The sequence below is a fragment of the Colobus angolensis genome, unplaced genomic scaffold (genome assembly GCF_000951035.1).
Source record: "Colobus angolensis palliatus isolate OR3802 unplaced genomic scaffold, Cang.pa_1.0 Scaffold54, whole genome shotgun sequence".
NCBI classification, from domain to species: Eukaryota; Metazoa; Chordata; class Mammalia; order Primates; family Cercopithecidae; genus Colobus; species Colobus angolensis.
The window spans coordinates 7,663,907-7,675,889 of record NW_012118932.1 but is presented as its reverse complement, the minus strand read 5'-3'; the positions used below and the strand labels follow the sequence as shown (position 1 = coordinate 7,675,889).

General features: G+C 40.1%; 2 protein-coding genes across 4 annotated transcripts in view; one reads left to right on the top strand and one right to left on the bottom strand.

Moving 5' to 3' along the window:
* KIAA1211 (KIAA1211 ortholog) overlaps positions 1 to 6,434 on the top strand; it is an 82,802-nt gene extending 76,368 nt beyond the window's left edge. The window contains exons 8-10 of the mRNA XM_011961245.1: positions 352 to 542; positions 1,090 to 1,252; positions 4,625 to 6,434. Coding sequence (XP_011816635.1) covers positions 352 to 542; positions 1,090 to 1,252; positions 4,625 to 4,785 — 515 coding nt within the window. The 3' untranslated portion in view covers positions 4,786 to 6,434. The remainder of the gene's footprint in view (positions 1 to 351; positions 543 to 1,089; positions 1,253 to 4,624) is intronic.
* A 2,502-nt stretch (positions 6,435 to 8,936) lies between these two features.
* Positions 8,937 to 11,983, bottom strand: part of AASDH (aminoadipate-semialdehyde dehydrogenase) — a 43,747-nt gene continuing 40,700 nt past the window's right edge. For 2 of the 3 annotated variants that reach the window (XM_011961242.1, XM_011961241.1), the window contains exon 14: positions 8,937 to 9,442. In XM_011961242.1, the coding sequence (XP_011816632.1) occupies positions 9,053 to 9,442 (390 nt within the window). In that variant the 3' untranslated portion in view covers positions 8,937 to 9,052. The remainder of the gene's footprint in view (positions 9,443 to 11,983) is intronic. The other variant, XM_011961243.1, reaches the window with a different exon arrangement.

Genomic DNA, 11,983 nt, shown 5'->3' with positions numbered 1-11,983 from the left:
AAAAAAAAAAAAAAAAAGAATGAATCAAAAAAAGAACAACGAACCAAATACCTATCTGGATCCCCTGGAGGCCTGAATTTTATGACCCTGGAGATTTATTTTAGTTTTTTCTAACGGAGTAACTTCTTCCATTTCTAGGGAAGACAAATGCCCTTGTTTTTCTGGTGATCAAACATGTTACCTTCCCACCCAGTGGAACCACTCAGGCATCAGCACAGAGTTTGTGCTAGGAAGGGGCCAGCTGAATATACCATAGGGTTATTAATATGTCACAAGTTTTAGGGGGTGAGGAACTGAGGTAAGTCAGCAGTTAAGTTCACTGCAAACCGGCCTTTGTCTTGTTCCCTACAGAGAAGCCAATGCTTCAGAGCAGGCACTCCTTAGATGGCTCCAAACTTACAGAGAAAGTGGAAACTGCTCAGCCGCTTTGGATAACATTAGCACTGCAAAAGCAAAAGGGGTTTCGGGAGCAGCAGGCGACACGGGAGGAGAGGAAGCAAGCCAGAGAGGCCAAACAGGCGGAAAAGCTCTCCAAAGAAAATGTGAGTAGCCTGGGCTTCAGCTGTGATTTTGCCTTCCTGAGCTTAGCTCTCTTTTCAGTCACAAGGATACAAAACAAAAGGCTAGCTGGGCTGGTGGAAAGTACTTAGAGTGGGCTGAACACTAAATAAACTGACCACCATTAAACCAGGGAAGCATTTTCAGTGTGAAATTGGATTTGGTTTCTTTATACTCTTAGGTTAACCTGATTTGCCATAATCCATGATGTGCTTACAGCAGTGATATACAAGTTACATGAGAAACAAAATTTTGCAAGGAAACCAGGAGTCTTGTTCCGTGGCCTGATGTTACAGTCAGTTTGGTGGGATTTTTCTGGGAAAGTAACTTTCCCTGTTAGGCACACTGGCTCTGAGCTGCTCCCTCACCGGGAGCCATGGTTGAGCATACGTGGCTCATACATGTAATCCAGCCCACCGTTGGAAGCAGAGGTCAGGGGCTGGCAGCTAGAAGCCCAGAAGGCCTGCAGGGTCAGTCTTTCCATGTCTTAGGTTGAAAACATGCTTCCCATGACTGTCTCTGCCCACGCAGGTCAGTGTCAGCCCGCAGCCTGGAAGCAGCAGTGTCAGCAGAGCAGGTTCCCTGCACAAGTCCACTGCTCTGCCAGAAGAGAAGAGGCCCGAGACTGCAGTGTCCAGGCTTGAGCGCAGAGAACAGCTGAAAAAGGCCAACACTCTTCCTACCTCTGTGACAGGTAGAGAGCAGGTCCATTGTTTTGTAACTGTAGTTCCAGGTTTCTCTTTGTAGAGCGTGCTTTATATCCTACAGTGTAATGACTAACAGAGCACCTCAAGCATTTCAAAGCACAGGCTGTCTGATAACCTCATTCATAAATGTTGACACTGATTAAGCTTTTGATAAAGACCACCAGGAACTCACCCACTATCAGTAGTGTGTTGGTGAATATTTAACAGTTAGCTCTTGAGGGGGTGGAGAGACCTTTGTTTGGAGCATCTTCAATTTCTCTGTGTAAATAGAGAACCCTGGCCAGTTCAAAGCTATTATACCAATATGATGTCAGCTGGCTCTCTACATTTGTGAACGTTTAGCACGGCAGTATGAACCATCTCCAGCACCCTGTGCCTATATTCTGACAAAATTGGGTTTATTAACTTACAGAAGAACCTTCTAAACAAGGGAAGAGACAAAATTATAGTAAGACTTGGGGTAAAGGGTGAAGTTTAGGTAAAATTTAAATGGAGTAGCATTTTAATAAGTCAGATCAAAGCCATGGTGTACATAAAGGAGATAATATCAAGACTGAGCTGAAAAGTGTGTTCAGGCTTCTGTTTCCTTTAAAACTACAAAGTTAAGATAAATGTTTGAAATGTTTGAGGTCCTAGATATCCAACTTACCCTAATTGATCATTACACATTATTTACATGTATTAAAATGCCACATGTACCCCCAAAATATATACAAGTATGGTGTGTATATATATATATATATATCAATTTTAAAAATACACAAAAGAAAGATAAATGTGGGCCAGGTATGGTGGCTCATGCCTGTAATCCCATCACTTTGGGAGGCCAAGGCAGGCAGATTGCTTGAGCCCAGGAGTTGGAGATTAGCCTGGGCAACATGGCAAAACCGTGTCTCTACTAAAAATACAAAAATTAGCCAGGTGTGGTGGTGCATACCTGTAGTCCCACCTACTTGGGAAGCTGAGGAGGGAAGATTGCTTGAGCCCAGGAAGTGGAGGTTGCAGTGAACCGAGATTGTGCCACTGCACTCCAGCCCGAGCGACAGAGTGTCTCAAAAACAGAAAAGATAAATGTGTAAAATGTTGTATCTGAAAACCGCTACCCGGAGCTCTGCACCTGGGTTGGAAATGGAAACTGCATCTCTATGTCATGGTGACACTTGGCTCAGATGCTCCAGGCAAAAGTGAAATGGTCTGTTCTCACTGATGTGATTTCATGCAGCAGGTTTCTGATGGTCTGTGACTTTACAGAGTAAGGTTTCTCAGCACAGTGTCCATGATGTTAATTAACAACAGCAGTTTTTATATGTTCATGACATGTAAGAGATGTACACATTTAGAAAATATTCTTTATTTGGTTAAAAGGTAAAATGATGTAATATATCCAACTATCTTGTTATTACCAATCACTTGGAGGATAGATGACTCTGAACAGGCTCCCTCCAAGGGGTTAATAGGGCATGTTTTCCTCACGAGGCTCCACTATTCCCCAAAGGGCTTCTAATCTCTAGACCCAGGCTTTTCTATGCCGTGGCTCCCTGAGATCAGGAGATATTAAGAGGTCTCACTATTAAAGATATATTTACTACTGGTGACGGAGGGAAGCTTTATATTTGTTTTTTAGTTTTGTTTGGCATTTTGGGTGGGGGACAGAATTTTGCTCTGTTACTCATGCTGGAGTGTGATGGCGCCATCTCGGCTCACTGCAGCCTCCGCCTCCTGGGTTCTGCCTCGTCCTCCCAAGTAGCTGGGAGTATAGGCACACGCCACCACACCCAGCTAATTTTTGTATTTTTAGCAGGGACAGGGTTTCACCATGTTGGCCAGGCTAGTCTCGAACTCTTGACCTCAAGTGATCCGCCCACCTCGGCCTCCCAAAGTGCTGGGATTACAGGCGTGAGCCACCGTGCCTGGCTCAAAGCTTTATATTTGAAAACCACTTTAGATTGCTGTGTAATTTCTTAAGAACCTCCTAGGCATTATGTCATTTGATTTTACTTATAGGAATTAAGGGTTCTACCTGTTAGAACCAGAAAGAGAAAGAGTGAGAAAAAGAGAGAGAATGAGTTTCTTTCAAAATAAAGTGAAAGCCCCAAAGTCAAAGAGATCAAATCTTTCTCTGCCTGATTTCTCAGAAGTACTAATGGATTAATGCAACTCGGAGTGGCTCTAGCTTAATAAAGCAAGTCTTTATTCTAAAGTATTTTGTCTTCTCAGTCAGTATTTCCTGAGTTCTAGAAACATATGTGTAAGCCATTGCCATAGGCACTAAATATGACTCAAAGATAAGACAAGCACTCTCTCACATTAAGAAGGCTGTACACTCTAATAAAGAAAGTGATACGGTGTAAAGGAACTGTGAGACAAGGATGAAGGTCATGGGAGCTGGCAGGATCTGTGAGACTCAGAGGTAGAGGCACCCAGTGGATGCTTTTGTGGGGACAGTAGCTTTTTTTTTTTGAAGTGGAGTGTCACTCTGTCATCCATGCTGGAGCGTTCAGTGGTGCGATCTCGGTTCACTGCAACCTCTGCCTCCAGAGTTCAAGTGATTCTCCTGCCTCAGCCTCCCGAGTTGCTGGGATTACAGGCACCTGCCAACAAGTCTGGCTACTTTTTGTATTTTTAGTAAAGACAGGGTTTCACCATGTTGGCCAGGCTGGTCTCGAACTCCTGACCTCAAGTGATCCTCCCACCTTGACCTCCCAAAGTGCTGGGATTACAGGCGTGAGCCGCCATGCCCAGCCAGGAAGGTAGCTTTTAACCTCACCAGCTTAATAGATCCAGTCTGTTGAGTTGATCTTTTTCTTCATGGAATTGACTGGATATCATGCAGGCATAGCTTCTTTATACAGATTAGGCTTCTGGAAATTCTTTGAAATTAAAACTGACTACTTTGGTTGTTGTAATTCTGTGTGCAAGAGTTATAAACACACAGCTTGCTTTCCTTCATTCTCCTCACTGAGGGAGTCCAGGAATTTGCCTGTCTGTGTTTCACTGGGTTTTCTTTTTTCTGTCTCATACCTCTGATAAATCAAAATATGGCTGGGGTGGGGGGTGTTGGAGAGATGTTCATCACAGGATACAAAATTTCAGTTAGATAAGAGGAATATGTTCAAGAGACCTAAGAGAGTAGATTTTAAATGCTCTCACCACAAAAATGATAACTGTGAGGTTTTGTATATTTTAATTAGCTAGATGTAGCTATTTTGCAATGTATATATATTTCAAAACAATGTTGTACATGACAGATACATACAGTTTATCATGATAAATACATACAGTTTATCTGTTAATTAAAAAGAAAATGTGTAATGTGGCTCTGAACTTACTTTTTCCTTTTCCTTCAAAACAAAACCCAGTGGAGATCTCCGATTCGGCTCCCCCAGCGCCACTAGTGAAAGAAGTCACCAAGAGGTTTTCCACCCCGGATGCTGCCCCCGTGTCAACAGAACCAGCCTGGCTGGCTTTGGCCAAAAGGAAAGCAAAGGCTTGGAGCGACTGTCCACAGATTATTAAGTAAAGAGTGACTGTCACCAATCCCTACTGCCAGTTATTGGCTCCTCTCTTGCCCTTTTTATTTATTTATTTTTTATATGGGGTAAAGAAATCAAGCTAGGGAAAAGCAGCATGTTTTATAGGCTGTAAAATAATGTTTAGAAACTGAACTGGTGGTGTTCATTGTAAAGAGTGGATTTGCACAATCCTAGGTCCTGGTGCCTTGAGCTCCTCCTAGTTCTCAAGAGAAAATTCCGTCCACAGGACCACATGAAGCAAAATATCTAAGCTAAGAACTCCTCATGAGAGCCTGCCCATGCCCATTCCATGGCCTTGCACACACACCCACCCACACACCATTCAGAATATGTACTTTTGCCAACCTTTTGTAATGGTTTTTTGATTCTATGCACTAATTTTCTTTGTCCAAAACATTTACTCTACCATGTGTGGGAATGTTGATCCTTTCTACAGTAATGGTGAAAGGATCATATCTAGCTAAAAGCGAGAACACCCATTCTCCTGAATGCAGTGAGTAACTGGGAATCACAACATTCTGGCTCCCAACTGTGCCCATGTTAGTTTTCATGAGTTTTCCCCACTCTGAAGCTGTAACACAGAAGGCACATCCATTCACATTTTTACCACACTGTGGATTCATAGTGTGAGGCCTCGTTATTCCAATACCCTCCTTAAGGACATGTGAAGCATTTGGCCCAGCTGGCTCCCAGGGAACATTCTAATTTAATGTAGTGAAGAAAGGCAATTCTAGATCAGAGCTACAAGTTTGCTTTCTGTCTCGAGAATCTCCATCTAGGGCAGTGGTTGTTACAATGTGTAGGCTCCCACCCAGGCCTACTCAATCAGAGCCTGTGCGGACTGGGCCAGGAATATGTATTCTGGCAAAAACTCTTCTTCTCAATTCTGATAGATCCCAAAGGTTAAGAACTTTGAGACAAACACTGATCCTAATGTAATCTACTTTTTCAGACTTCGAAGGGGAGGCTCATTCACTCAAAAAGCAACAGCGAGACAGGAAAAATAATAAAACAACCCCCCAAGCCAGCCATTTATTACAAGAAACAACAGGTTATTGACGTTACATGTTTGAAAATTCCCTTTGGTCTTTAGGGAAAATTAACAGGAAGCCAAGATTTGGAGCCTTTGTAATAAGGACTTCCTGCAGAAAGTCTTTTCTTTACTATAATTAATTCATATTTGGAGTCAAATGTCCAGTAGCATTTCTAATTTTGAGCATTCACCTTGCTACCTTTAAAAAACATCTGAGTTTTAAGTGGCCTTTTTATTATCATACACATGTGCATACAAAGAAGGGACTTGGCAGTTTAAAAGCCACATATATCCACTTTTATTTCCCTAAATTTACTTTACGTGAAACGTAGACATACCAGCAAACTCACATATTGCTGGTGCTAACCTTGTATTTCATAGTGTTGGCCTATTCCCCTTTTCTTAGATTCTTACTCCAAAATATAGGTACACAGGTACACATCCTTTGCTCTGTGCAGAGGGAATTACGTCCTTTTTCCTCTCCTACAAAAACATGCTTTATTAAGTATCCATCATTACCTTCCTTTATGCTCGCTCAATATGCAATGTGCTGTTATTCTACCATGTACCTTAAATAAAGGATGATGGCAAAGTTATTTACCATGTAGAAACCATTTTCTTTCTAGAAACAATGGCTCAGCCTCACTGTAGCAGCTGGCATGTGTGGTCAAGTGGATAGTTGTACTCTTGCAAGTTGGATTTAATATTATATATACTGGACCTTCAGACTGTTAAAAATCAATGTAACTTTTTTTTATTGCTGTGGCAAGCAATTAGTATTTCACTGCACGTCTTCCATACTAATGTTCATGTCTAAATCTTGTATGTAGGCATTTGTTAGTTCCAATGATTTCCTCACTAATATAACACTTTTTAATGGAAATGTTTCCACCTACAGCCCTGGAATGATAATGCTACAGTAATTCTTCTGAATTGACTTTTTCTTTCATCCTGTCAGCTTTGGACAATATCCCAATTATGGCAGGGAACAGGTGGGGAAATAAGATCAGTTACAAAAAATGGTAGTTGTGTCAACTTTGTATTGGCTGGGATATCACTGTGCCCAAACAAAGTAGGCGAAATACCTCAGTTAAAATTTTTCCATCAAAGTCTTTAAAAGAAGAGTACACTGAAGAAAGGGCAGTCACAGTACTTACTTCTAACAGCTTCTAAAGGGTACTTGTTTAACATTTCATTTCAAAATCACCCCAAATTTGCACTAAATACCAATGAAGTGTTATTTTGCTTTAGTTGTGTTGCAGTCTTCAGAGCAACAAACTATGGGGAAATTCTGCAAAAACATATAAAAAGTTCAAGACTTTTTTTTTAATGAATATTACTATGTTAAATGCAAGCTTTTTTTTTTTTTTTTTTTTAAACAAACATGCACTTCTCCTGGCAAGGTTATAGATGATTAACCTCTGTTCATAGACTTATATATAAAACTAGAGGGTTTTTTGTTTACTTTTTAAATTTTTCAAGTGCAATTGTTTCTCACACAAACATTATTAATTACTATTAAATTATCATTTAGCCAGTTATCTGCAAATGTATAGTATGTATTGTCTCTTCTTGTGACGTTTAGTTTAATTGCTTATTTTAAAGCAGAAACATTAGTTACAAGTGTCTTAATATTTTTACCAACAGTAAAGTTAGAGACTTAATGAAAATACCTTAGTGTGATTTTAATATAATTTGGATATTTTGGTTGTATAAAGTTTTAATGTAAAATGTCCATTATTGAAGGGAAAAGATCTTTCAATAAAAAATACCCATGAGACCTTTGGCACTGATGGAATTTGATTTCGATGACTGCAAAACAATCTCATTATATTTACATAGCTTTTGTTGAACAAGAACAACTTCAAGGTGTTTTATTATATTTTTTACTAGGTATTTTTAGAGAAAAATAATGAACAGGGGCAAATAAAATGTTTGTCTCAATCCTAAATTGGAATTGAATGGTCTGGGTCTCAGACAAAAGGATTGTACAGCCTCCTCACAGCAGCAGCAGCAGAAGCAGCAGCTGAGAGCACGTGAGAATTTGCAGCTTATGGCCACACATCAGATATACTGACTTACAGGGCCAGACCCTGATGAAATGAAAAGTGAGTTAGGCATGTGAGCACTTGCCTTGGCTGCCAGAAAACTTAGTAATCAAGAGAAATACTATTTTAATGCAGTATTTTTAAAAAATCAAAATTAATGCAAAAAAAAAAAAAAAAACCAAACCCATTCCATGATGAACAAAAGATCAAAATTTTAAGGAAAGGGCATTGCTAGGAACAATGAACGCCTGAAATCACCACGTATAAACATGAAATTGCACTGTGTGGGGGGCACGGTGTGTGTGTATATTTTAGTCTACATTAGTACTTCATTAAAAATAATTAAGGAACGTAATTCGATAACTAGATCCTGCCTTTGAAAAACCTTTTGCCGTGAATGGCAAATTCATGTAATAAAGACGGTTTTTAACCCACTAAGTATATTCTGATCCTCCCCCTGGCCCCCGCCGGGATCTTTTTTAAAGAAAAAAACATAAAATTAGCCTAATGCATTAGGGTTCTCCATAGAAACCTAGCGATTAGGAGAGATGTATTATGAAAATTGGCTTAAGTGATTATGGAAGCTGAGAAGTGCCACCATCTGCCATTTGCACACTGGAGACCCAGGAGAGTGGTTCAAAGGCTTCAGAACCAGGAGCTTTGATGTCCAAAGGAAGGAGCAGATGGATACATTTCAGCAAGAAGAGAGCATTTGCCCCTCCTCTACCTTTCCGTTCCATTCAGGCCCTCCTCAGCTTGAACGATGCCACCCACATTGGCACACTGGTGAGGGAGGACCTTCTTTACTCAGTCTACTGATTCAAATTCAAATGCTAATCTTTTCCAGAAACAGCCTCACAGACATACCCAGAAATAATGTTTTACCAGCTATCCGAGCATCCCTTAGCCAGTCAAGCTGACATATAAAAACCATCACACCTAATTAAAAGTGCTACTAAATATATTGATGTGTTTTGTTCTCTCTTTGTAAAATCTTCTGTTGTTCCTATGGGAAGTAAAATATAGCTATTCTCCAACCAGGTGTAGTAGACAAGTGTCCGTTTCTTAGCCAAAATATAATCTTTAATATAAAATAAGACTATCCACATGCTCTATAATGGTAAAATATTTTCAAACATTCACACTTGTTATATAAATAAGGACTGTATTTGATTATTTTTTATTGCCACCTAATAAATCCAGACAATAAACATAATTATCTCTACACCCAATAATGAGCATTGATTCCAGGACCACAGGAGAAGAGAAGACTTCTCCAGGAAGTTCATAAACACTTTGCAATTGTCCACTCTGAGATTCCAAGATCCACAGTTTCCCATCAGTAGATGCTGCTGCCAGCAACATTTCATTGCTGCCATTGCAGTTATGGAAAGCAAACGGTGTTGCATAGACCCTTGAAGTAGTTTCAAATTTCCACTGCAGGTGACCTTTCATGTTACAACAGTAGATAAAGCAATCATGGGAACCAAAAAATATTTTTTGCTCTGATGGTGAGGTACACGGGGATGAAAAGATTGGTCCACTGGTACAGAACTGCCAAACCTATAACAAGTAATAAAAATAAATATAATTCATTCATCTAATTGCTCCAATTCTCCCTTAAAGGTCTATGAGGTTCTTAATGCAAATCTAAGAGATATAGGCTATTTGAATGGTAACTATACACAGACAAAATGGCTTTTTCTGAAAAGAAGCACTCTCACACTAGATCTCTGTCCCAGTGGTAAAATCTAAAATCTAAAACAAAATATACTGAAGTGTTGTTACCATGTGATTCACTGCCATGCATAATAAGTAAAATTAATTTTGAGCTCCAAGAGTTAGTATTATTCAGAGACACTGAGTTCAAAGGTAAAACTACATTGAGTTTTCAATATATCTTTTTTTTTTTTGAGATGGAGTCTTGCTCTGTTGCCCAGGCTAGAGTGCAGTGGCACGATCTCGGCTCACTGCAACCTCTGCCTACCGGGTTCAAGTGATTCTCCCGCCTCAGCCTCCCGAGTAGCTAGGACTACCAGTGCGTGCCACCACACCCAGCTAATTTTTTGTATTTTTAGCACCATGTTAGCCAGGATGGTCTCGATCTCCTCACCTCGTGATCCACCCACCTCAGCCTCCCAAAATGTAGGGATTACAGGCATGAGCCACCACACCCAGCCTTAAATGTATCTTATTAAAAACTGGGCCAGGCAAGGTGTTTCATGCCTGTAATCCTAGCATTTTGGGAGGCCAAGGCAGGTGGATCACCTGCAGTCAGGAGTTCAAGACCAGCCCGGCCAACATGGTGAAACCCCATCTCCATTAAAAATACAATAATTAGCCGGGTGTGGTGGCAGGCACCTATAGTCCCAGCTACTGGGGAGGGTGAGGTGGGAGAACCACTTGAACCTGGGAGGCGGAGGTTGCAGTGAGCCAAGATCATGCTACTGCATTCCACCCTGGGCGATACAGTGAGACACTGTCTCAAAAAAAAAAAATGTGAGACCAGTTTTCAATGTATCTTATTACAAACTATATATTCTTTTTTCCAAATGTAGGAAAAAAGAATTAATTGCGCTGAAAGGAAGAGTTTATGGGCAATGATAAAAAGTTGTAAGTTGTGGCCGGGCACGGTAGCTCACACCTGTAATCCCAACACTTTCAGAGGCCAAGGCGGGTGGATCACCTGAGGTCAGGAGTTTGAGACCAGCCTGGCCAACATGGTGAAACCTCGTCTCTACTAAAAATACAAAAATTAGCTAGGCGTGGTGGTACACACCTGTAATCCTAGCTACACAGGAGGCTGAGGCAGGAGAATGGCTCTAACCCAGGAGGCAGAGGATTCAGTGAGCCAAAATCATGCCAGTGCACTCTAGCCTGGGGAACAGAGCAAGACTCCATCTCAAAAAATAAAATTAAAAATAACAAAATTCATATGGAACCAAAAAGACCCAGAATAGCCAAAGCAATATTGGGTAAAAAGAACAAAGTTGGAGGCATCACAGTGACTGACTTCAAAATAAGGCTAAATGGCACTGTATTGGTATAAAAAATAGATAGCTCAATGTAATAGAATGGAGAACCTAGAAATAAATCCAAGTAGTTACAGCCAACTGAGATTTGAGAAAGGTGTCAAAAATACACAATGGGGAATGGACACCCTCTTCAATAAATGGTGCTGGGAAAATTGGATCTCTACATGCAGAAGAATAAACCTGACTCCTCACTCTAACTGTATATAAAAATAAACTTGAGATGGATTAAAGACTTAAATATAAGACCCAAAACTAGTTAAAACTCCCAGAAGAAAACATATGGGAATCACTTCAGGACACTGGTCTAAGCAAAGCTTTCATGGCTAAGGCCTAAAACAAAAACAAAAATAGTTAAGTGGGACTATATTAAGCTAAAAAGCTTCTGCACAGTACAGGAAACAACAGAGTGAAGAGACAGTCTGTTGAATGGGAGACTATTCATCCAACAAGGGACTAATATCTAGAATATGAGGAACTCGACACAACAGTAAATAAACAATTCCTGTTGAAAAGTGGGCAAGGGAGATGAACAGACATATCTCAAAAGAAAACATACAAATGGCTAACAGGTATATGAAAAAAACACTCAACATCACTAATGATCAGGGAAATGCAAATCAAAACCACAATGAGGTATCATCTTACCCAGTTAAAATGGCTATTACGAAAAGAACATAACAAATGCTGGCAAGGATGTGGAGAAAAAGGAACTTACACTGCTAGTGGGAGTGTTATTAGTGTAGTCATCATGGAAAATAGTATGGAGATTTCTCAAAAATCTAAGGAGAGAACTATCATACCCAACAGTCCTACTACTATTTACCCAAAGACAAGAAATCAGTATATCAAAGAGACAACCTTCACTCCCATCTCCCATGTTTACTGCAGCACTATTCACAAGAGCAAAGATATGGAATAAACTTAAGTGTCCACCAATGGATGAGTGGATAAAGAAAATGTATATATAGATGAAGTGAAATACTATTAGGCCATAAAAAACAAGGAAATCATGTCATTTGCAGCAACATGGATGGAACTGGAGACTTTTATCTTTTTTTTTTTTTTTTTT